The sequence below is a fragment of the Marmota flaviventris genome, chromosome 15 (assembly GCF_047511675.1).
Source record: "Marmota flaviventris isolate mMarFla1 chromosome 15, mMarFla1.hap1, whole genome shotgun sequence".
NCBI classification, from domain to species: Eukaryota; Metazoa; Chordata; class Mammalia; order Rodentia; family Sciuridae; genus Marmota; species Marmota flaviventris.
In genome coordinates this window covers 600,382-623,684 of record NC_092512.1, presented here as the reverse complement: position 1 = coordinate 623,684, position 23,303 = coordinate 600,382, and the positions used below count along the sequence as shown (strand labels likewise).

Sequence of the window (23,303 nt, the reverse complement as noted above, 5' to 3'; positions counted from 1 at the left end):
CGACTCTGATTGGTGAGCGTCGGGGGCGGGGCCACCCCGCGCAGGCGCGCAGCGAGGTATATAGCCTGGGGGCGGGCCGGCGCCGGCGCGAGTTGTAGCGCCTGCGCACGCGAGTGCGCGCGGGCGGGGCGCCTGCGGGAGCGCGCCCGTCACAAGATGGCGGCTGCCATGCGAGCTTCCAGGGCCGTGTGTGCGCAGCGGGCGGCGGCGCGGCCCGGGGGGCAGGCGCGGCGACGGCGCTAACCCAGGCTAGGCCCCTCTTCTTGGCCGCCACTTTCGCCTCCGCCGCCGAGCCTAAGATGGATCTTCCTGTGGGCCCCGGCGCGGCGGGGCCCAGCAACGTTCCGGCCTTCCTGACCAAGCTCTGGACCCTCGTGAGCGACCCGGACACCGACGCGCTCATCTGCTGGAGCCCGGTAGGGGCGGGTGCGGGAGCAGGGCGCTGCGGGAAGGGGGCCTGGCCGCCGCCGTCCTCTCGAAGCCCGGGGCCGCGCGGTCCCAGAGCCCTTAGTTTGCCTGGGACGCGGTGGACGCGGTGGACGCGGCTTCCGGTTCTCCCGCTCGTGGCTCGCGGAGGGACCGCGCCCCGACGGCCGGGTGCACAGCCCGCGCGTCGGGGAAAGATCGCGGCGTGGCGCGAATCGGAGGGCGTGCGCTGGTGGGAAGGAGAAGGGCGGGCGGGCAGCGGGCAGGACGCACGGTCCGGGCTGGCCCCACCGCCAGGGCAGCGGGGCGGCGTTGGGCCCTCTGGAGTTGTCGGAGCGGGCTGCGAAGACCGCAGACCTCGAGCTTGCAGAGGTCACTCCCGCCTCCTGTTCACATCCTGCCTGTGACATCGCGCCGCGAGAGGGTCAGGGCCCGGGACTGGCACATGGTGGCCTGAGGCCACAGTGATCCAGAGGGAGCTTTTAGAGGAACTGTGACATGCTTGGTGCCAGCAAACCTGCTTGACTTCCTGCAAGCCAAATCTCAGGGCTTCTCAGCCTGTGCCGAGAGCACACCCATCGCACACCCGTCCCTTCAGCCCGTCAGGAAAGAAGAAAAGCCTGGACATGAATCTAGCTCGATCTGGAGGTCCGGTTCTCTGCCTCCGGGTCGTGCGTTTACTGACGGTGTGCCCTCTGTAAAGAGCATTCTGGAATATGCCTGGCATGTCGGTGCATGTCTGTAATCCCAGCAACCCCGAGGGCTGAGGTCCGAGGATTGAAACTTCAGGACCGGCCTCAGGAATTTAGCAAGGCCCTAACCAAATTAGCAAGAGAAGACGCTCTCAAAAGAATAAATATTTTTTTTTTTTTTAAAAGGGCTTGGAGAGTAGTTCAGTGGCAGAGTATCCCTGGGTTCAATCCCAAGTGCCAAAAGGAAAAAAAAAAAAAATGTGTGTGGGAATAAAGAGAAGATTAGAAACCATGCACCTTCACTCTTGGTAGAAACACTTTGTCCCCATGGCACCTCCTCTGTGTGGGCCTTCCCTGCTCCCCAGATCCAGAGAGGAGCAGTATTTTTCAGCTACCTCTTCTAGATTTTGAACTCTCCTAACCCCCAGGAAATGACACCACATTTCTGACTTTCTTTAACTTCTTTCCATTTCTGCCTTGTTACCCTTAACTCATAGGAAGTGATCTTACCCAGGTGGGGGAGGGCATCGGAGATCCTCTGGAATATTCTGAGCCTTGTTTTGCTAGGAAAGTCCATCCTGCCTGGTGTTTTTGCTTTTTGATTGAGAGATCTGTGGGTGAAGTTCCAGTATACATTCTTCCAGGACCTATAGGGTGTTCTGGGGAGGGCCTTTGAGTTGGAAGTCAGATCTGATTCAACCTGTAAACAGCCTCCCATCCACAGCAGCACACTACCTGTTGACATATTTTCCCTGGGGAGGGACAGGGAGTTGACTGGAACTCAAGCTTTGGATCTTCCTGTGTGAAGCAGCTGTAATTGGTACAGGACATCAGCACATAGCAGTGGGCGCTAGCATGAAACAAGTACAGAAACAAGCTCTGACTCAGGAATGGAAGGAAGCCCCTGTCAGCATGATCAGGGAGGGGCTGAAGAGCTTCTTAGAGCTGACTGCCTGGCCCAGAGAAAGAAGATGATGCCTCTGTCCCCGTGACCTTGAGGGCACCCGTACAGGCCCTGTGGCCTCTGTCAGCAGAGCGCAGCATGGACGCTCCTATAGGCTCACTGCCCTTGACTCAGCCTTCAGATGCCTCAGAAGGCTTTGGGGCCCCCACTCAGTTATTTTCTCCTTGGTACTGGAAGTCTCCTCCTTATTCTGCCAAAAAGTACTGTCCCTTTGGAGGGATAATGTTGGCTAATTCCCAAGGCTGAATATGTGGGGAAGACCTTCCAGTCTCAGAACCCTGGCTAGACTACTAGGGGACAGAATAGGTCACTACCTGGAAACTGTGATGGAGGTTATGGCACTGTTTATCCTTGTGTTCATTCCCACCCGCAGCCCTCATTTAGTTCCAAATCCCTTACCCAAACAGGAAGGGCTACAAGAGATCTGAGTTTTCCCCAGACAGGTCCTGAAGGACAGTGTAGCTCCATATGCCCTGTGGAGGAAATTTGGTGACCACAGGTTAGAATCCAAGTAGGAGCCACAAGAGCATGTAAGTGTAGGCATGGGTAATCTTCCCTTAGCCAACTTCTCAACAGTTGTCCCAAAGCTGCCCCTGGATCCAGTACCCAGAGATACGAAGATTGGGACTAAATACCTGGATAAATAGGTAGCTCCGTAAATAAAGCATGAGGCCTTTCCACCCTCCTACCATCTCTCAGCCTTTGCATCCTCCTCTTCGTGTAGTGGTTCCCCTGTCCTCCCCAGTAGGCTCTTGATAGGGCCTTACAGGACTCAGGACAACTCTGGAGTTACAGTCCTCAAAGCAGAGAGAAATGTCCAAACCAAAGTGAAAAACGAAGGCTCATAGCCCGGGTTCAGTATAATGCCAATTTTGTATAAGATCATGTAGTCTTTTTTAAAAAAGATTAGAAGGAAATATGAGAAGTAATCTTGATTATCTCTGGCTAGTAAGATTACAGTTAATTTTTATTTTAAGTTTTTCTTCTAGTTCTTAAAAAGTAAACGTGTTTTGTAATTGAAAGGAGATGAACTCTCACCCACAAGTTGTGTCCAGAACCCCCAGGGCTACCCCTGCTCTCTGAGCTTTCTCAGCCAGGTGAGCTCATTGTTAGAGAGCAAACAAGAGTTGACAGGCCCCACCCTTGAAGACCTGGCAGTGGGCCCCAAGTGCTAGAAGCCACACACCTCAAGCTGGTTGTGTTGTGTGCTGCGGTGTCATTAACCACTGAATGGTGCACAGCATGTTTGCTGTCTCTGTGTTACAGACAAGCTTGTGCTTCTTGCCTATTCACTCTCTGCCCACAGTCATTCAAGTGGGTGACCTAAGTTCCATTTTATAAATAGAAAACTCAGGCTCAAAGACATCAAAAATCTTAACAAATTAAGAGCTAGAAAATGGTAAAAGTAAGTCCAGAATCACCCAGATGTTGCAAACTGCCTGGCTTTGCCAGCTGTGCACATCTCAAGGATCCCTCTTTCACCATCCACAGAGAAAAATTAGACTAGACCAGCAAGCTCTATGCTGTGGCCTCTTGTGTGTTTCCTCCTGCCTTGAGGTGTTGGGGGAGTTGCAGGCCTGGGTTGTGGTAGACTTGGAGGAAAGTAGATGCCCACAGCAACCTGGGCCCATCTGACACCATAGAACCAGTGTTGGCCCATAACTCTTTATCAAGGGACCAGGGAGAGCAACCTGCACCTGGGGGCTGCTTGTTTTCAGAGGAGTTGGCCTGTGTGCAGGGGAAACTAGAGCCTAGCAAAGCCAAGGTCTGGCAGGAGGAAGAGGCTGGCCTTTGTAAAAAGTGAGGAGCTCAGCCCCCAATGGTTTCCTTGTGCCTAGCAGCACTAGTAGCTGTGGTCAGTAACCCCCTTCCAACTGTGTTGGCCCCACAGTGAGCAGAGTTGAGCAGCCTGCATGTGTTCAGTGCACCGGGGATGTGGAGGTGTGTGCTGGTCACGGCTCCTGACTTGCAGGCGTGAGCTCCAAAGCTAACCTGAGCAGAAGCAAGAAAGCATCCCTGGGAAAAGTACCAATGGACCCTCAGAGAGTGGCAGACCAGGACTGGGGGAGGTGGCCCAGAAGGTGTGCTGCTCTTCTGTACCTGCTTGGACCCTCCATCAAGCTCACCCTCCAGACTGATTTCTTCACTCCATCTTCTCATGACCACAAAGCCAGGCCAGCTATGGCTTCCAATGCAACCAAGTGCCCACAGACTTCTTGCTGCTCTAGTCCCAGTCCTAGGACACAGAAAGTGGTCAGGCAGCTAAGGCCAGGAAACCTGAGTACCTTACAAGCTCCATCTGTGCTTGGGTATGCAGGGGGGCTAAGACAGGGAGGGATTGTGGCTGGGCAGTAACTTGAAAAGATCAGATAAGCCGCCTCATAAAATATATGGCTGTTAGCCTTTTGGTACCACAGAGCCAACCCCTTTGAGAAGATAAGCAGAGTCACCAATCTGCTCTATACAAAATGTATACCTGGAGAATTTTGTATACATTTCAAATTGTCAACAGTGGTATAGAAAATAAAGCCACGGGCCTGGTGTGATGGCACACTCCTGGGATCCAAACAGCTCAGGAGGCTGAGGCAAGAGGATTGCAAGTTCAAAGCCAGCCTCAGCAACTTAGCGAGGACCTAAGCAACTCAGCAAGACCCTGTCTCTAAGTAAAATAGAAGGAGGGATATCAGGGGTCTGGGTTCAATCCCTGGTACCAGAAAAAGAAAACAAAGTCACAGCCAGGCACAGTGGCTGACAGAACTTTGGAAGCAGAGACAGGAGGCTGTCTTGCTGCCCCCAACCTGTGCGGGCAGCTGAACTTAAGGTCGCTTGTGTGAATTTCCAGGGACACCAAATGAAACACAGACACACACTTTACCTTTAAACAAGCTTCGGGACAGCTTCTTCACTCTTGGCCTCAGGCTTCTCAAATGGGAGAGCAAGAGAAAGTCATGAGCACGGTTGGAAGTGGGCTTTTATTGGTGGGGGACCCTTATTCTTAGAAAGTTCCATCCAAAAAAGTCAGAAGGGGCAGGGTTATAAAGGTCAGGTGAGTATAATTCGACCCAAGGGGCTATGGGATGACACACCTATCTCTGAAGATGTGCCCTCAAACTTCCTGGACCAGGGCAATGTCCATGTCACTACAAAGCCTCTCCACTCCAGGATGGAAGGCGTGAATCATTCAGAGTGGCTCCCACAATCTCTAGTTTGAGGCCAGCCTGCGCAACTTAGCGTGACCCTTTCTTAAAATTTAAAAAGCCTGGGTGTGTAGCTCCGTGGTAGAGCATACCTGGGTACGGTTCACAGTAAGACTCAGTATTTACTGACTACCGTGTTTCAGACTACAAGAGCACTACTCACTAGCCAATAACTGGGCAGCCAGTTTTCCTTGATCCTTCTAAAATGCCCGTTTTCATTATATTTAAGTCTAAGCTGTGACCTCCCAAAGTTACCTGTGATCAGCAGGGAAGAGCCTTTGAACCACTGAGGCAGAGAGATGAAACACTGAGTTCTCTGCTCTTCCCTCAGAAGACCCTCTGAAACTCACTTGGAGTAGGTCCTGTCAGACCGGTTCAACTCGGACAGTGTTCAGCGTTGGAGGACAGATAAGGACTGAGCTAATATACACTTGCCTGGGCTTTCTGTGGTGAAAGGGGAGAGCTAACATGCAGACTAGGGGAGCTGAGGCTGCTGAACTTGTGGGGCATGGTGGCAGAGAGGAGGAAGTTGGCCAAGAAAGATATCTGGGAATCAGCAGATGAGCCCCTGGGGTTTTGTCGGAATGCCTGTTTGTTCACGCAGCCCTTATGGAGGCCAAGAACACCTTCAAGGGAGGAAGCGCTGCTGAGAAGCTACAGGGTGAACAGCTAGAACTCTCAAGCCCACAGGTTGTTTGCACTCTCGCCAGCAGGGTGGAGAAGCCAGTGTGAATGAATACACAGAGGGCTCACCAGGGACCTTGGGAGAGCTAAAGGGGTGTTGGAAGCCCACACATAAAGGGTACTCCAGATGACATGGGAGCAAGCTTGGAAGCAAGCATTGAAGTGACAGCCAGGCTGCCCTCAATGGAGTGCAGCACTTTTGCAATCAACAAAACTCAGACACACAACATAAAATTCCCATGTCCTAGGTCCAGCCAAAATGAGTAGAAAAGCCAGTAGGCGAGAAAAGTGTAACTTGTCATGGGAGGGTGACAGTTCATAGTAACAGACCCAGGTCTGATGGGATGACCAACAAGTACATTAAAATGATTTTAACAGCACTCTGTGTGCTCAAGGAATCAAAGCAAAAACATGAAGGCTGAGAAGTGGAAGATAGAAGAAAAGAAGCAAGTTGAGCAAAATATCATTTCTCCTAGGCAGGAGAATTTTAAATTACTTATATAAATCCTCACCTCTCAGAGAGCCCACACACTGTCCCTACCTGAGCTGTGGGTTCCTTCTGAGGACCACCATAGAGAAGGGAGGGGGCTCACAGAGGACCTCACCAGCACATCAACACTGGTGTCCATGGTGACAAGCCTGTTGACAGCTGAGCTCTTGACACAGTGGAACCATCTTCCCAAAGTCACATATGGCCCCAAATAAAATACCAGATCCAAACAGAGGGACATTCTGCAAAATGCCTGGCCAGTCCTCCTCAAAACTGTCAAGGTCATCAAACTGGGAAAGTCTGAGGAATTGTTGTGCCCCAAGGAACTGAAAGAGACATGACAAGTAAATGTAATGTCATATTTTGGATGATGTACAGGAACAAAAGTAAGACATGAGGAAATCTGGAAAAAGTATGGACTTTGCTTTATAATGTGTCTAGTTTAACAGGTGCACCTTGCTAAGGCAAGATGTTCGTAATAGGGAAACAGGTGTGGAGTGTATGGGGACTCTGTACTATCTTCCCAACTTTTCTATAAATTTAAAATTGAAAGGTTATTTTAAGTCCACTAGAGAAGATTAATAAAGATCACTGAGTGAGAAACTACAGAAGTGATCCACTGCGATGCATAGAGAGGGGAGGTTGAAAAATCAGTGTTGTTGGGGTGGTGTCATGCAGTCTAAAGACAGCTGAGGTTCCAGAAGCAGGAGGAGGAGCATGTTTGTAGAAAGAATGGCCAGAAATTTTCTGTGGTACTGGAAATCAAACTCAAAGCCTTGTGCATACCCGGCAAGTACTCTACCACTAAGTTGCCTCCCCAGCTCTTTTTATTATATTTTGAGACCCAGTTGCTATGTTACCCAGACTGGCCTTGAACTTGCCATTCTCCTACCTGTGCCTCCCAAGCAGCTGGGATTATAGGAGTGCATTCTTTTCCCAAGTCTTTGAAGAGCTATAAACCCACACACTTAAGAATAGCAATGAATCCCAACCAGAATAGGAACAAAGAAAGCCATATCAACGCCTAGCATGTTCAGATCTCTGAAAAAGACTAATAAAATGTCCTAAAAGCAAGCAGAAAGAGAAAGGAAATTGCACACAGTAGAACAAGAGGTAAGAATGACTGTAAACTCCACATTAAGAACTCAGGTAGACACACTTGGAATGAGTATAAAGTAAGTCTTGGCAAGAAAATGTAACTTAGGGGCTGGAGATGTGGCTCAAGCGGTAGCACGCTCGCCTGGCGTGCGTGCGACCCGGGTTCGATCCTCAGCATCACATACAAAAAAAGATGTTGTGTCCGCCGAATACTAAAAAATAAATATTAAAAAAAAGAAAAAGAAAATGTAACTTAGGGCTGGGGTTGTAGCTCAGTGGTAGAGCATTTGCCTCACACACATGAGGCCCTGGGTTCGATCCTCAGCACCACATAAAAATAAACTAATAAAAATAAAGATATTGTGTCCATCTACAACCAAAATAAAATGTAACTTACATGAACCAAATTGAAGTTTTAGAACTTAAAATTATAGTAATCAAAGTAAGGAACACTGGACAGGGTCAGTAGTAAGATGGAAGTGACAGAAGAAAGTCAGTGAATATGGCCATAGGACAGCAAAAACTGTCCCCAATCTAACAAGGGAAAACAAACAGAGCCTCACAGACTTGAGACAGCTTCAGGGGTCTGCTTCATGTCATCAGAGTCCTGGAAGGAGAGTAGAAAACTGCAAGAAAAATAAACAATTACAAATTAAGCAAAAGATATAATAAACCTGTAAGTTCAATTTCAAGGAAGCCAGGACTGGGGTTGTGGCTCAGAGGCAGAGCGCTCACCTAGCAAGTGTGAGGCCCTGGGTTCAATCCTCAGCACCACATAAAAATAAAAAGAAAGAAAACAGGGAAGCCAAAAGGAGATTAAACCAATAAAGGGAACTTGTCAAGTTAGCCATAGTGGTGCATGCCTGTAATCTTAGCAGCTCAGGAGGCTGAGGCAGGAGGATCACAAGTTTGAGGACAGCCTGGGCAACTTAGCAAGACCCTGTCTCAAAGTGAAAGGGGGGCAGGGGTTGTGGCTCAGAGGTAGAACTCTTGCCTAGCACATGTGCGGCCCTGTGTTTGATCCTCAGCACCAAATAAAATTAAATAAATAAAAGGATTGTGTCCATCTACAACTAAAAGAAGGGGAGCTAGGGGCTACAGCTCAGTGGTGAAGTGCCCCTGGGTTCAATCCCCAGTACCAAAATCAGTCAGTCAGTCAGTCAAAACAATAAAAGAAAAAAACACACAGTGGCTCCCCCTTAGCCATGGTCAAGTCGAGGCCAAATATAGTAAATACAAAATTATAGAAATAAGCAACTCGTGGGTTTAAACCACTCTGAGTGGTGTAAGGCAGCCTCACACTATCCCCCCAGGATGCGAACGATCCCTTCAGTCAGTGGGTCTGCAGCGTACATGCGGCCTGCCCAGTAGTTGCTTGTCACAGCCATCTGCAGTGGCACACCAACCGTCATGTATCACAGTGCCTGAGTAGTGTAGCCCAGCGCTCCTTTACGCACCTGCTTATTCACAGGCACTGTGTTGTTTCCATCAGTTAGGTACAGTTCAAGCAGAGACGGAGCACATCACTCCTATTGCACTATGAGTGTACTGTTTTATATGTTGTTATGCATCTATTCCTGTGCCTAACTTACAAATTGAACTTTAGCATAGGTGTGTATATAGAGGGAAACATAATGTATGTAGGGTTGAGTTCTGTCTGTGGTTTCAGGCATCCCCTGGGGGTCTTGGAATGTATCCCTCACACATAAGAGGCGACTACTGTACTTCTTAACACTAACCAAAAGAAAGGCAAAATGACTTATCAATTAAAATAGACCTAAGAGCAAAGAAGCTGACCTTAAAGAGGGGCATTATTATTGGGACTGAGGTTGTAACTCAGGGGTAGAATAAAGGGTGAGTGCACCAAGGACACTTGCAGTCCTATTGTGTCCACCTGGGAACAAAGCAGTAAAAGAAATGAGATAAAGCTAGACAGAGTTGAAAGAAGAGCTAGGACTGCAAGTGCAGTCATGCATGTCAACTATTCTCAGTGTCTTGATTAAGGTTGAGAGAATTTCCACATAGAGAAGACTTGAACACATCAAGCCACTCAACCTGCTAACAGCTGAAGATACTCCACCCAGCAACAGAGCCCAGCCTCTTCTCAGCCCCATGGACCTGTGCCGGCATAGAGTGTGTTCAAGGCCCTGAAAACAAGCTCAGGAGAACTAAAATCCTGCAAATGTATTTTCTGAACATAAAGGAATTAAATTAGAAACTGTTGAACAGACTGGCAGTAGGAGACTCCAAACAATAAAGCAGTGCTTAGGGGGAATCATGAGAGAAGAAGGGGCCGTTGCTATAGCTCAGCAGCAGAACGCTTGCCTAGCATGTTCAGGGTCCTGGGTTCATTCCCTGTTCCACAAAAGAGTGGACTTCTAAACAATCACCTTAAAAAGCAGGAAAGGGGGACTGGGGCTGTGGCTCAGTGGTAGAGCGCTTGCTTGCACTTGTGAGGTCCTGAGTTCAATCCTTAGCACCACATATAAATAAACAAGTAAAATAAAGTTATTAAAAAAAAACAGGAAAGGGGGGCAGTGTAAACTCAAAGCAAGAAGGAAGGAAGTGAAGACAACAAAAGAAAGCAGTGTGACTAGAAGTTGTAAAACTCCAAAAGCCGAGTCTTTAATAAAAAAAAAAAAAAATAAAGAAGTTAATGAATTCATAGCACAAATGATACAAGAAAAAAGAATAATTAGTAATATCAGGAAGTAAAGATGCATCAGTACAGACTCCACAGGCGGTAAGATGAAGAGGAAGTACTAAGGATTTGGCAATGTGAATGAAATGGACTAATTCTTTAAACCTCAAACTTCAAGTCACGCTCAGAATAGCAACATGTGACTAGTCCAAAAAACAATTAATGAAATTGAATTCCCAGTTATAAACCTTACGTAAAAGAAATTTCCAGGTCCGAAAGACTGCACTGGCTAAGTCCAATAATTGAAAAATAAATAGAACCATCTTTAAACATCTTCCACCAAATATAGTGGATCAGTTCAGCATTATGTTAAAAGAATGAAATCACAAGTGAGATTGTCTTGGGAGCACTGGATCAGTTCAACATTTGAAAATCAAGCTACATTATTTGCCATATCAGTATAAGGAAGAAAAACATGATCAGAATATCTGTCTAAAAATAAGTTGATCAAATTGTAATTTGTGACATTTAAAAAAAATAATAGGAAATTTCTTCAACCTGATACAAAGTGTCTACAAAAAAAGACCACACATCACCAGGCGCATTGGTGCACACCTTTAATTCCAATGAGCTGAGGCAAGAGGGTCACAAGTTGGAGACTAACCTCAGCAATTTAGCAAGGTCCTGTCTCAAAATTTTAAAAAAGGGCTGGGTATGTGGCTCAGTGGTAGAGGCCCCTGGTTCCACCCCTAGTACCAGGAAAACAAGAGCACACCTAACTAACTGCTCAGTGGTGGAAGACCTAGTGCTCTCCCTCCCTGGAGACCAACAAGGTGCATCATCTCTTTTCACTGGTCTTATTCAGCCTCTTGCTGAAGTTCTGTCCAGTATCCCATGTGAGACAAGAAAAGGAAGGCATGCAAACTGGAGGGGACGAAGGAGCACTGTCTGTATGCATAGATACAAGAATGTCTACATGGAAAACCCTGAACTCACAGAAGTCCTCCTAGATCTAAGGAATGTGTTTTGCAAGGTCACTAGATATAAGGTCAACACAAAATCCAATTTGTTTTTGCATACTAGCAATGAATAAATGGGAAATCAAGTTTTTAAATACCATTTACAGTTGCTCAAGGAAGTTAAAAACAGTCATCCCTTGGTATTCACAGGGGATGTTTCCAAGATCCCCACCTGGATACCAAAATGTAAGGATGCTAAGTCCCTTGTATGAGATGGTATAGTATTTGCATATAACTTACACATCCTGCCATACACCCATATACTTTTGTGGGGGAGGGGGGTTGTTGGGGATTAAATCCAAGGATGCTTTACCACTGAACTACATCTTCAGCCCTTTTTAATTTTGAAATGGTCTAATTTACCCAGGCTTGAACTTGGTTGTTTGTGGGGTTTTGGTTTTGTTTGTTTGTTTTGTTTTTTGTTGTTGTAGTAGATGGACACAGTATCTTTATTTTTATATGGCGCTGAGGATCGAACCCAGTGCCTCGCATGTGTGAGGCAAGCACTCTACTGCTGAGCTTCTAGCCCCAGCCCCCTGGCCTTGAACTTTGGATCCTCCTGTGACTCTAAGGATTATAGGTGTGAGCCATCACATCTGTATACTTCAAATCATAGGTAGATGACCTATATTTTTCTTTTTCCCCTGCTTTTAAGCAGTGCTGAGGGTGGGACTCAGGGGTGCTAGGTGAGAGCTCTACTACAGAGCGGTCGCCCCATCCCTCTAGATAACTTATAACACCTAATGTAAATGCTATGTGAATGGTTGTTCTACTGTATTGTTTAGAGAAGCATGACAAGTGAAAGTCTCTACATGTTCAGTAGAGTTGTTTTAATATTTATTTTTTAATTGTAGTTGGACACAACACCTTTATTTTATTTATTTTTATGTGATGCTGAGGATCGAACCCAGGGCCTCGCATGTGCTAGGCGAGCCCTTTACCACTGAGCCACAACCCCAGACCCTCAATAGAGGTTTTTTTTGTTTTTTGTTTGTTTGTTTTTTAATATTTCTGGAAGCCAGGTGCGGTGGTGCACACCTATTCCTAGCAGCTCAGGAGGCTGAGGCAGGAAGATCGAAAGTTCAAAGCCAGCCTCAGCAACTTAGGGAGACCCTATCTCTAAATAAAACTTAAAAAGGGCTGGGGATGTGGCTCAGTGGTTAAGCACACCTGGGTTCAATCAACATTACCTCCACCCAAGGAAGAGAGAGAGAGATAATGAATTTAGAGAAAATATCATTTCAAAATGTGTTTGGTTTTTTTTGTTTGTTTTTTGTTTTTCAATCTACTATTGAATTCACAGATGTGGGATTTTTCAAAAGTTCCCTCATCCTTTCTCTTCCCCTCCCCTTGTTTGCTGATGCAGTGAATGCTTTGCCTCATTCCTTTGATACTCTTCTCATCCTGTTTCTCTACATTAAGGAGTGAACGTTTTAGCTGGTATGTTGTAGGACTTGGGGTGGCTCTGCCTTCCTCCTGAGCTTATTTCCTTCCTGTTTTCCAGTCTGCTTGTGACTTGGCTGGGTGGCTTGAGGGAGACTACTTTTCTTTGGTCTCTATTCACTGCCTGGCTGCCTGGTTCTGCCATTGGGGTTTTTTTGTTTTGCCTTGTTTTGTTTCTTTTTGTAATGCCCTGGAGCACAGATGGTTGGGCAGTCAAATGCAGTTCAGTCTGACCAGTGGTGAGGTGGTTTGGTTTGGTCTGGTCTGGGGGAGGTGGTTGGGCAGCTGTTGTTCTGGAGGTGTTTCTGATTTGGTAGTGTCTTGAGTGGGGCCCTGTCATCAGCATAGACCACACTCGTTCCTGTCTTTCCACAAGGTCAGGATTTGCTGAATGACAGTCAAGTCACAGGCTGCACCACTCAGCGGGGGCAGATCACCTGGTGGTCATCAGCCAGGCAATCACAGGTTCTTATCCCAATCTTCATTGCCAGTATCTGTGGCACTCAAGTCGCACATCACACTTCACACAGAGACACACATAAGAAGGGGTCAAGGCAGCCACAGGGTCAGGGAGACTGAAGTGAGAGCAAAGGCGGAGTCCCTGCAGGTGGTCAGGGGAGATCAGGAACCAGCTGAAGAGCTTGTTTAGGGTGCAGGAGCTTATTCTAGGCCGAGGTCCAGCAGTTTCACCATGTCAGCTTGGAGTGGGACTCCATGGTCATCATAGGCAGAAGAAACCACACACACTGCTAAAGCCTAAGAACAGATCCGAAGGTTCTTTGCTGTGACAATTTTCTTAGGCAAGGCTAGTGACCAATGACCAGGGTTAGGGTGCCACTGTGTCCAGTCCCAGGGTACCTCCCCTTTTATGGGTCTCAAGTGAGGAGTTTGTTTTATTTGGTGATCTAGTATATTCAGTAATCTCATGGGCCTGGTTTTCCAATGTTTGTTTGATACGCCCATACATGCTTGTGATTAATTTGGTAAATTCATGGGTGGTCATTCTTCATTAGCATGATTAACTTATTTCAGTTCATGCCTTATGGTTGTGCCAGGCAGATGGTGGTGGTTCACTTGTACAAACAAGGTATGGCTTCATTGCATCTCAGCCCTTAAACTCAAAATGGAGTAGCTCACAGCAAACTACTGCTTTACAAAATGAAGTGAGAAAGGTTAAAGCACAGCCTGAAAACTGCTGCTCTGTACATCGTGGAGTAACTCAGAGAGGGCACGGCCTTCTCTCCGCAGAAGGCAGGTGGGTTTGTTGGTTGAACTGTGGCTGTTTTCAGGTTGGCCTTGGGTTAGCTCTGGCCCTGGAAGGCTCTTCTCATCTTCCCCTTCCCTGCAGAGGCTCACTGAGGCCGGCCTGCCCACACCTGGACAGGGAGTGTGCTTCCCGGTGGGTGGCAGCAGAGCTTTTCCTCCTGCACTGCCAAACATAGACTTAGAGCCACTACTACTGTGGCTGGGCAGTAGCCACTGATTTTCTTTACTGCTGGACTTGGAATGGGGTCCCCATCTGTGGGGCATGGTGGAGGAGCCAACTGCTCTCTTGGCCACACTAAGCAGGAATGGGATCTCTTCAACCTGGAGTGCTGGGGTAAAGAAATCCTGGTGGTGTGGCTCTCCCCACGTGCTCACTGCCCGCCAAGTTGTAGCAGGTGTCATGGAGTAAATGTCTCTTTACTCACTAGACGCCTTTAGAGACTCCCCAGTGTTTTACTGGGGAGACTTCCACAAAGTGCCTCACACTGCCGGCCAAGAATCAGGAATCTCCTCTTCACTTTGAAAGGGTAGCTTTACTAGTGTCCACTGCCTTTGGCTCTCAGCTCTGGTAAGTCTTCGTCTCCTCCTGTCTTTGTGATTGGCAGTTCCCTCATGGAAGTGTATCAGTTGAATCCCTTTTTATTTATCCCACTTGTAATTCAGTTAACTTCTTGGATGTTCTTCATCAAATTTAGGGAGATCCTGGCAGTGTTTCCTTAGGTACAGTCTCTTTGCTCATTCTCTCTTCTTTTGAGACTCACATTATGTGTAAGTTATACTTTTTTTCCCCTGTGCTGGGGGTTGGTGCTAAGCATGTGCTCTACCTCTGAGCCTCACCTGCAGCCCAACTGTGGTTCAGTGGTGCCTCATAGGTCTCTGCCATTCTGTTCATTTGTATTCATTCTTCTTTCTATTCTTCACACCGTAATCTCAGTTGACTTGTTTTCAGGTTTGTTAATTCCTGCTTCTCCCTACTCACATCTCACCAGAGTCCCTCTGGTGAATTATTAAACTGAGTTTACTTCTCAACCTTAGAATTTCAACTTGATGCTTATTTATCATTTTTACTTCTTTACTGAAATTCTCCATTGGTGAGATATAGTTCTCTTACTTTAGTTCTCCAGATGTATTCTTTGAAAGTAATTAAAATCGCTAACTTAAAATCCTTTTCTCATTGGACACAGTGGTACACACCTGTATCCCAGCAACTTGGGAGGCTGAGACAGGAGGATCCCAAATTTGAGGCCAGTGAGACCATGTCTCAAAAGGAAAAATCAAAGGGACTGGGGATGTGGTGCTCAGTGGTTCAGTGAGTGTAGCCCATTGCTTTAATTTCCAGTGCTGGAAAAAAAAAATTTTTTTTTTGTACGCAGTTTGTTTTTTGGGTTGTTTTTTTTTTTTCCCAGGGGTTGGGGGCTGCCAGAGATTGAACTCAGGGCACTTGACCACTGAGCCACATTCCCAGCCCTTTTATGTATTTTATTTGGAGACGGGGTCTCACTGAGTTGCGTAGCACCTTGCTGTTGCTGAAGCTGGCTTTAAACTTGGGATCCTCCTGCCTCAGTCTCCTGAGCCACTGAGATTATAGGCTTATACCACCACACCCAGCCTCAGGCAATTTGTATTGACTACTTGTTCGAATATATGGGCCATAACTTCTTGTTTCTTTGTATGTTTTATGATTTTTTTATTGAAAAGTAGACTTTTTTTTTTTAATGGACAGAATGCCTTTATTTGTTTTTATGTGGTGCTTAGGATCAACCCAGTGCCTCACATATGCTAGGCAAGTTCTCTGCCACCGAGCCCCAGCCCCAACCTGAAAAGTAGACTTTCAGTTAATGAAGTGTAGCAACTCTGGGGTGAGACTCTCCCTTTCCCCAGCATTTGTTGCTATTTTTTGGCCTGGTGATTTTCCTGAACTAATCTGTAAAGGCTGTGTTCTTTTTTGGTGACCACTGCAGTCTCTGTTCAGTTAGTTTAGTCAGGGGATAGAGCGAAAACCTCTGGGTCTAAAACCAGTAAGTCTCCCAGTCTCCCAGGGCCTCTGTGTGTTAGGACACACCTTCAGCCCAGACAGTAGTGGGCAGCCCTACTTCATCCTTCACTTCCTGCTAATGCCTCACCTCAAGGTCAGCCAGAGGTGACCACTTAGGGCCTCTAGGGTCCATGGAGTGTCTGCATAGCTCTAGCTCTACACATACACATGGCTTCCAGATTCCTAGGGACACACAGGCCTTCTCAGGGTCCCTCATGATTCCTCCTTTCCCCGCTGTTCCTTTTGTTGTTGTCGCTGTTGGGGTTGGGGGTTTGTTTGTACATTTTGGTTCCCCGGAAGTGCTTAACCATTGAGCCACATGCTCAGCCCTTTTTATTTTGAGGCAGGGTCTCCCTAAGTTGCTGAAACTGGCTGAACTTGTGCTCCTCCTGGGATTACAAGTGTGTGCCACCATTCCCAGCTCAGCGTTCCCTTCTGTTGTCTGGTTAGCTAGTATTATATGTGCTTTGAGCAGCCACATCCTTTAAAAGTCACCCCTGGGTGTTCCAACAAACACTCCCAAGGGAAACACTCCCTGGGAGAGCTTCCAGCCTGGTCAGAGCCCTCCCTGCACGTGGGGTCTTCCAGGGAGCTGCCCTCATAGGCTTTAAAGCAGCTGCAGGCCCGCCCACACCCCTGCTTCCCCACTGTGGGTGCAGCCCTTGGTCCAAGGCTGCAGGAGAGGGAGTAGAACGGGGCAGGCTAAGAGCCATGGAGCTCAGTGCTCTTGCAAGACACAGTTGTTCCTCCTGAAGAAACTGCTTCCAGCATGAGCCATTCTTTGGTTACCTTTCCGAGTCCTGGAGAAGTTGACTTCACGTTTCTTACCAGTTTTTGCTCTGCTGCTTTGGTGTCCCTTCCTCCACCCCTTCCCCTCGTGCTACTGTTGATGCTAATGCTTATTTTCATGCCTCTGTGTGTTAGAAAGCAGCTCCAGGGAGCTGCGGTGGTGGCTCAGTGGTAGAGCACTTACCTAGCACTCGTGAGGCACTGGGTTCAATTCTCAGCACCGCATATAAATAAATGAGTAAAATAAAGGTCCATCAACATCTAAAAACACATTTAAAAGAAAGAAAGTAGTGCCAGTGCCAACCCAGCACCAGGGGGCTCTTTTTAGTTTTTTCCTGACCCTGACTAGGAGAAGCCTATTCCCACCGTCCTGAAGGGATTGATTCAGGGGGTCAGGTACTACCAACAAAATGCCATCCCCTTCGCGTTGTGTGACCCCCACCATATTTGATGCCTCCTCTGAGCCACCATGGCTACCCCATCAGTCCTTCCTGAGGGGTTCTGGGCTGAGTTCAGGAAAGAAGTGGGAGAGGAAGGTCAGTACACGCAGTGTGTGACAGTCTAGTCCTTGTCTCCCCTGCCAGAGGATCAGACTGTTCTGAGCAAGCTGTACCTTCATCCAGAGTAAGGAAGGTCTGCTTGCTTCTCATGCCCTTGACTGCCTCGGTTGGGCTCCTAGCTGTTCGGTTTTGTTGTTGTTTTGTTTTGTTGTTTTGTTTTGTGTGTGTGTTTGTGGTGCTGGGGATTGAACCCAGGGTCTTGTGCCAGTGAGGCAAGCACTCTACCAACTGAGCTATATCCCCAGCCCCTGCTCTTAGCTGTTCTTAAGGAATTTTTTGCTGATTATAGCTACATGCCATTTGCAGAGAGGGGACCAGAGTACATTATGTTGCATGAATGTGAACTTGGCGTCCAGGAACCACTGGTCAAGGGAACCCCATCTCTGAATGCAGGCCAGGGCGTACTGGGGTAGACTCTACCTTCCAGCAGCCCCCCTTCCAGCAGCCCCGTACGGTGGGAGTGTGCACTGCCCACTACACCTGGAAGGGAGTCAAACCACTATCCCTGTCACTGCTACATGTGGCCTGCTGTGTCTCCTGACAGAGTGGGAACAGCTTCCATGTGTTTGACCAAGGCCAGTTCGCCAAGGAGGTGCTACCCAAGTACTTCAAGCACAACAACATGGCCAGCTTCGTGCGGCAGCTCAACATGTGTGAGTGCCCACTCTGGCTGGGCGGGTGCCCCCTTCCAGGAGTCTGTGGGAGGCAGACCCCAGCATGTTCACCCCCAGACATTGCTCTGGATTGGCCAGGGGCAGGGCCTGGAGTCCACTACACATGAGGACTGGGGCAAAGTACCTCTTTGTTGGAAGATCCTCAGGAGTGTGCATCTGGGGTTTCCAGGGAGGAAAGGGTTGTGAGGCCCTAGCCATACTCCCTCACAGATGGGGAACTGTTGGGAATGGGGTCTCCCTCATAACAAGAACACCCAGCTGCCATGGGCATGGGCTCTGGCCACAGCCCTGCATGGCCCTTCTCTAGGGGCCTTCCCTCACTTGGCCCTCAGGAAGAGCTCTCCCACCCCTGTGTGTGCAGACGGCTTCCGGAAGGTGGTCCACATCGAGCAGGGAGGCCTGGTTAAACCTGAGAGGGATGACACTGAGTTCCAGCACCCATGCTTCCTGCGTGGCCAGGAGCAGCTCCTGGAGAACATCAAGAGGAAAGTGACCAGCGTGAGTGGCTGGCCCTAAACACAACCCTCCTTGTCGTCCCTCCTTGCTTGTCCCTCTCTGACCCACCCTTAACCATCCCCGTTGGCCCTTCCTACTGTGCCTCAGGCCTCCCCACTCTCCTTGGGGCCCAGCTGCAGCATGAGAGCCAGCCCCACTCCAGGACCTCCAGAGCCTCTTGTCCACCCCCAGGTATCCACACTAAAGAGTGAAGACATAAAGATCCGCCAGGATAGCGTCACCAAGCTACTGACAGATGTGCAGCTGATGAAGGGGAAGCAAGAGTGCATGGACTCCAAGCTACTGGCCATGAAGCAGTAGGTCCTGCGTGTCCAGGGGGTGGCTGTGGAGCGTGAATGTGTGCTGTGGGCTAGGGAATGGGACAAGGAGGACCTCCTGCAGAGCCACCGTCCAGCTGTGACTTCTGTGGCAGAAGCTCTGAGGCCTTCTGTATCCATATTCTGGGGGAGGCATCCTGCTGGGCCACTCCCTCCACCCCGGAAAGATAGGCCTCTGCCTGGTTCCTGAAGCCGCAGACTAGATGAGCTTCCACTGTACAGGATCTGGGTTCACAGACTCTGCCCTCCAGGTCCCTCGCTGAGGGCCAGGGCAGCAGGAAACTGACCAGGACAGTCCCAAGGCTAGGTCAGCTTCTCTCCCTCCCCTGGTTGCCCACAGTGTCACTCAACGCAATGTCAACATCCCCACCACTGCCACCATCTCAGGCCTGGGGCAGGAAGCAGCGTAGGATCTTTCTTGAATTTTTGCCTATGTATGTTTGGCACACACCTGACCACCTGGGGCCCCTCCTCAACGAGGACCCAGGGTTCTAGAGGCTTTGCAGGCAGCCTAGCACTTAAGAAACTGAGGCACGGGTCTCTTTTCCACTCTGGGTCCCTGGAGACTCAGGAATTCTACCCATATGGCACAAGAGGCCCTGGGTTCACACTCCCCACATTAGGCCTAGCAGAAGCCACTGACTTTATGACCAGTGGATGTGGCTTTTCTCACAGTATGGCCAAGGGGCCATTTCTTTGTCCAGGAGATATGGGCTTTGCAGGGCTAGCCCACCAGAGCATCAGGAATGCACCAGATCTTGCTTACCTACCTGGGTGGGGGAACCATGTTTTGGCAGCTCATCCCTATCCCCACCAGGCCACTTCCACACTTGGTGCAGGGCCCTCAGCCCCTACAAGGTGCAGGGCACCCTCCAGGTGTCACTCAGCAAACTGAGGAATCTGTGTTTCGGAAACCTGATCCCTTGGTGGGAGCAGATGACTGGGGTTGGATTCAAGTTCAAAGAACCTCCCAGTCGCCACCCCGACCCCACCGCATCATCAGTGGGTGTCCTGCAAACCCCACCTTTGTCCTCTGGGAAGCACACCAGAGGTTGAAGGGGGGCAATGTTGCCAGCAAGCCCTCGCCTGGCCCCGGCCCTTGTCCCACACCCCCTTGGACCTGCCTAGGGCAGGGGAGGCTACAGAATACCCCTGCTGAGACTGCTGTGAGGCCTGCCTGACCCAGCCTGTATTGCAGCGAGAACGAAGCCCTGTGGCGAGAGGTGGCCAGCCTGCGGCAGAAGCATGCCCAGCAGCAGAAAGTCGTCAACAAGGTGGGGCAGGGCTGGCGGTGGTGGGTCCCTCCACAGCAGGGCTGGAGTGACTATATCCTCTCTGCCCTACAGCTCATTCAGTTCCTGATCTCGCTGGTGCAGTCCAACCGGATCCTGGGGGTGAAGAGAAAAATGTGAGGCACTGGGGGTGCCTGTACCCTCTGCTCAGGCCCTGGGCCCTCCCTGTGCTCCGTCTGCTGCATCCTAGCGAGCAGCTAACCTCCACCCCTTCCCCACAGCCCGCTGATGTTGGGCGACAGCAGCTCCGCACACTCGGTGCCCAAGTATGGCCGGCAGTACTCCCTGGAGCATGTGCATGGTCCAGGCCCATACTCGGTAAGCACTAGGTTGGGCAGGACAGCCCCCACAGGTCGTGCAGGGTGCTTGCTGCGTGCTCCAGGGTGGCCACAGGCAGAACCTACACGTGACCCAGCCCCTACCTCTGTTTGCAGGCTCCATCCCCAGCCTACAGCAGCTCCAGCCTCTATACCCCAGACGTTGTTACCAGCTCTGGACCCATAATCTCCGACATCACTGAGCTGGCTCCCGCCAGCCCTCTGGCCTCCCCAGGCAGGAGCATAGATGAGAGGTGGGGCTGTGTACCCCCCCTCCCAGCCCTCCTGTCACCTCACTGGGCCAGCCCATATGAGCCCGGGGTAGAGTTGGGAGGGAGTGGTGCTCGCTGAGGTTCCTGCTAACGTGTCCCCCAACATGTCCAGGCCCCTGTCCAGCAGTCCCCTGGTGCGTGTCAAGGAGGAGCCCCCCAGTCCACCTCGGACGCCCCGAGTGGAGGAGGCGAGTCCCAGGCACCCGTCCTCTGTGGACACCCCCTTGTCCCCAACTGCCCTCATCGACTCCATCCTGCGGGAGAGCGAGCCTGCCCCCACCTCAGCTACAGTCCCCACTGATGCCGGAGGCCGCATCCCCTCGTCCCCACCCCGCTCAGCCCCCGAGAAGTGCCTCAGCGTAGCCTGTCTGGACAAGTGAGTGCTGCCCCTGAGCACACAACCTGAGCCTGTGCTGGGACTGCCCCGAGGGGTGGGGTACTGAACCCCCAGGCCCTACAGGGTATGGGATTTGCAAATAGTAAGCAAACAGGATTAGGGCCAGGGAGGGAGTTGAATTTGGCCAGATCACTCTACAATCTGGGGCCCCTGCCCGCTGGCCACCCTTTAGGCTGCCATCGCCCTCTCCTGCAAACCACAGGACCCTTGCCTGTCATGCTGCCCAGACCAGCAGCAAGAGATGGTGAGCCGGGCCTGGCTTTGACCCCTTTGGCCCTGTCCAGAGGCTGAGTGAGTGAGGATGGTGGGCTCAGAGCCCACCCTCTGGCCCCCACCTGCAATGGGGGGGCTCTTGTCTTTGTATCTTGCAGTTTGGCTCGCGCTCCACAGATGTCTGGGGTCGCCCGCCTCTTCCCCTGCCCCTCCTCTTCCTTTCTGCATGGCCGAGTCCAGCCAGGGTTAGCGCGGCCCCCATTGGGGAGGGAGGAGGGCTCTGTCAGAGCTCGGGCCCCTCCTGCAGCCATGAAGCAGACCCTGCCCTGTGCACAGCACTCACCCTGTTTGTCAAGGGTGCCAGGGGAGGGCTTCCCGGGCTCTGCATCCTCACTGACTTCCCAGGCATGGGCCAATGGCTGTGACTGGGACAAAACCCTACCTGGCCCAGCCACCAGTGCAGGCAGGATCCAGGCTGCTGTGCTGCGCTTACTTTCGGGGTGGGGTGGGCCCATGGCTCCTGTAGAGCCGTCCTGGCTGTCCTTCCCATGGCCCCCAGATACACCCAGCAGCACCAGGGGAGGTGCAGACCCAGTCATGCTGAGGATAGCCTGTCTACCTTCTTTACTCTTCCAAGTGCTGTGGCAAGACCTTGTTAAGCCTGAAAAACTGCACTAGAGCTGAACCCCTCGTCCCCTGGTGCTTTCTTGCCCCAGCCTTGATCACCCCCAAGGCCTTCCAGCCTTGTACCAGTATCCTGTGGGCCAAGCTGCACCCTACCCTCAGTAGTCATGGAGGGCACAGAGCTCACCACTGCCCTTCCAGCACCTTCCAGTTGTGTGTGTATATATACACAGACACACTGTCCCCCCAGCCCATGCTGGGGGTGCCGAGGGGCCCCATCTAGGGAATGGGTGTAGCCAAGGGAGAGCCCTTCTCTACAGGAGTGTGTCTGGGGCTCTGGTTCACCTGCCCACTCACCCCGGGCCAGGAATGAGCTCAGTGACCATTTGGATGCCATGGATTCCAACCTGGACAACCTGCAGACCATGCTGACCAGCCATGGCTTCAGTGTGGATACCAGCGCCCTGCTGGACGTGAGTCTGCCCTATCTTCTCCCTGCTCCACCCCATTCTCTGTAAGCCAGCCCTGACTTCCCTCCCTCCCTCCTGCAGCTGTTCAGCCCCTCCGTGACCATGCCCGACATGAGCCTGCCTGACCTTGACAGCAGCCTGGCCAGCGTGCGTAGGCGGGCAGGGTGGGGGGCGGGGGCACCAGCAGCAGTCCTCACCATGTCCCTTCCACCCCACAGATACAGGAGCTCCTGTCTCCCCAGGAGCCCCCCAGGCCTCTTGAGGCAGAAAACAATGGCCCTGACTCAGGTGAGCCAAGCCCTGTGCCTGCCCCCCATCCTCCCACCACCCATATGGCCCTGACCCCCACCCACCCACAGGGAAGCAGCTGGTGCAGTACACAGCACAGCCTCTGTTCCTGCTGGACCCGGACGCCGTGGACACGGGGAGCAGTGAACTACCTGTGCTCTTTGAGCTGGGGGAGGGCTCCTACTTCTCCGAGGGAGACGACTACACAGATGATCCCACCATTTCCCTGCTGACAGGCTCTGAGCCCCCCAAAGCCAAGGACCCTACTGTCTCCTAGAGATGCCAAGAGGGACTGGGAGGGCCTGTGGCCTGCTTCCACCCTTAGGACAGGCACACAGCCTCCACAGCCCCAGTGGGGGAAGAGGGGCTCAGGGCTGGACAGTGCCTCCAGTCCAGAGGGAGGGCCCTTGGGCCTGCACACCTGCTGCCTTCGCCCAGCCCCGCATCCCCATGGCTTGTTTGGGGCTTCACAGTCACAGCTTGGACGGATTCTGCAGGTTGTTCATAGAACTGTATTTTGGATTTTTACATGAGGGTCCCCCTTTCCCCTTCACAGAGAAATATATACACACAGACGGACAGACAAGACGGGCAGAGATGTATAAACCGACAAGCTCTA

At 50.6% G+C, this 23,303-nt stretch overlaps 1 protein-coding gene across 7 annotated transcripts; it reads left to right on the top strand.

Moving 5' to 3' along the window:
• The first annotated feature begins 122 nt into the window (after positions 1–122).
• Positions 123–23,303, top strand: Hsf1 (heat shock transcription factor 1). 7 transcript variants are annotated; one of them, XM_027951528.3, is made up of 14 exons: positions 124–416; positions 17,849–17,957; positions 18,286–18,476; positions 18,666–18,790; positions 20,010–20,085; positions 20,158–20,219; positions 20,325–20,421; positions 20,538–20,674; positions 20,805–21,068; positions 21,461–21,547; positions 22,294–22,399; positions 22,478–22,543; positions 22,615–22,684; positions 22,756–23,303. In XM_027951528.3, exons 1-14 carry the CDS (start codon positions 300–302, stop codon positions 22,959–22,961), a joined length of 1,713 nt encoding a protein of 570 aa, XP_027807329.2. In that variant the 5' UTR covers positions 124–299; the 3' UTR covers positions 22,962–23,303. The 7 variants fall into 7 exon arrangements, with proteins under 7 accessions (XP_027807347.2, XP_027807329.2, XP_027807365.2 ...); XM_027951536.3 differs by having other exon boundaries at positions 126–416; positions 18,340–18,476; XM_027951546.3 differs by lacking the exon at positions 22,478–22,543 and having other exon boundaries at positions 123–416.

Coding starts and splice junctions, on each gene's coding strand:
- Hsf1 (XM_027951528.3), top strand. CDS start 300: ATGGATCTTCCTGTGGGCCCCGGCGCGGCGGGGCCCAGCAACGTTCCG. Junction 18,477..18,665: donor TCAAGAGGAAAGTGACCAGC/GTGAGTGGCTGG, acceptor GTCCACCCCCAG/GTATCCACACTAAAGAGTGA. Junction 20,675..20,804: donor GGCAGGAGCATAGATGAGAG/GTGGGGCTGTGT, acceptor CAACATGTCCAG/GCCCCTGTCCAGCAGTCCCC.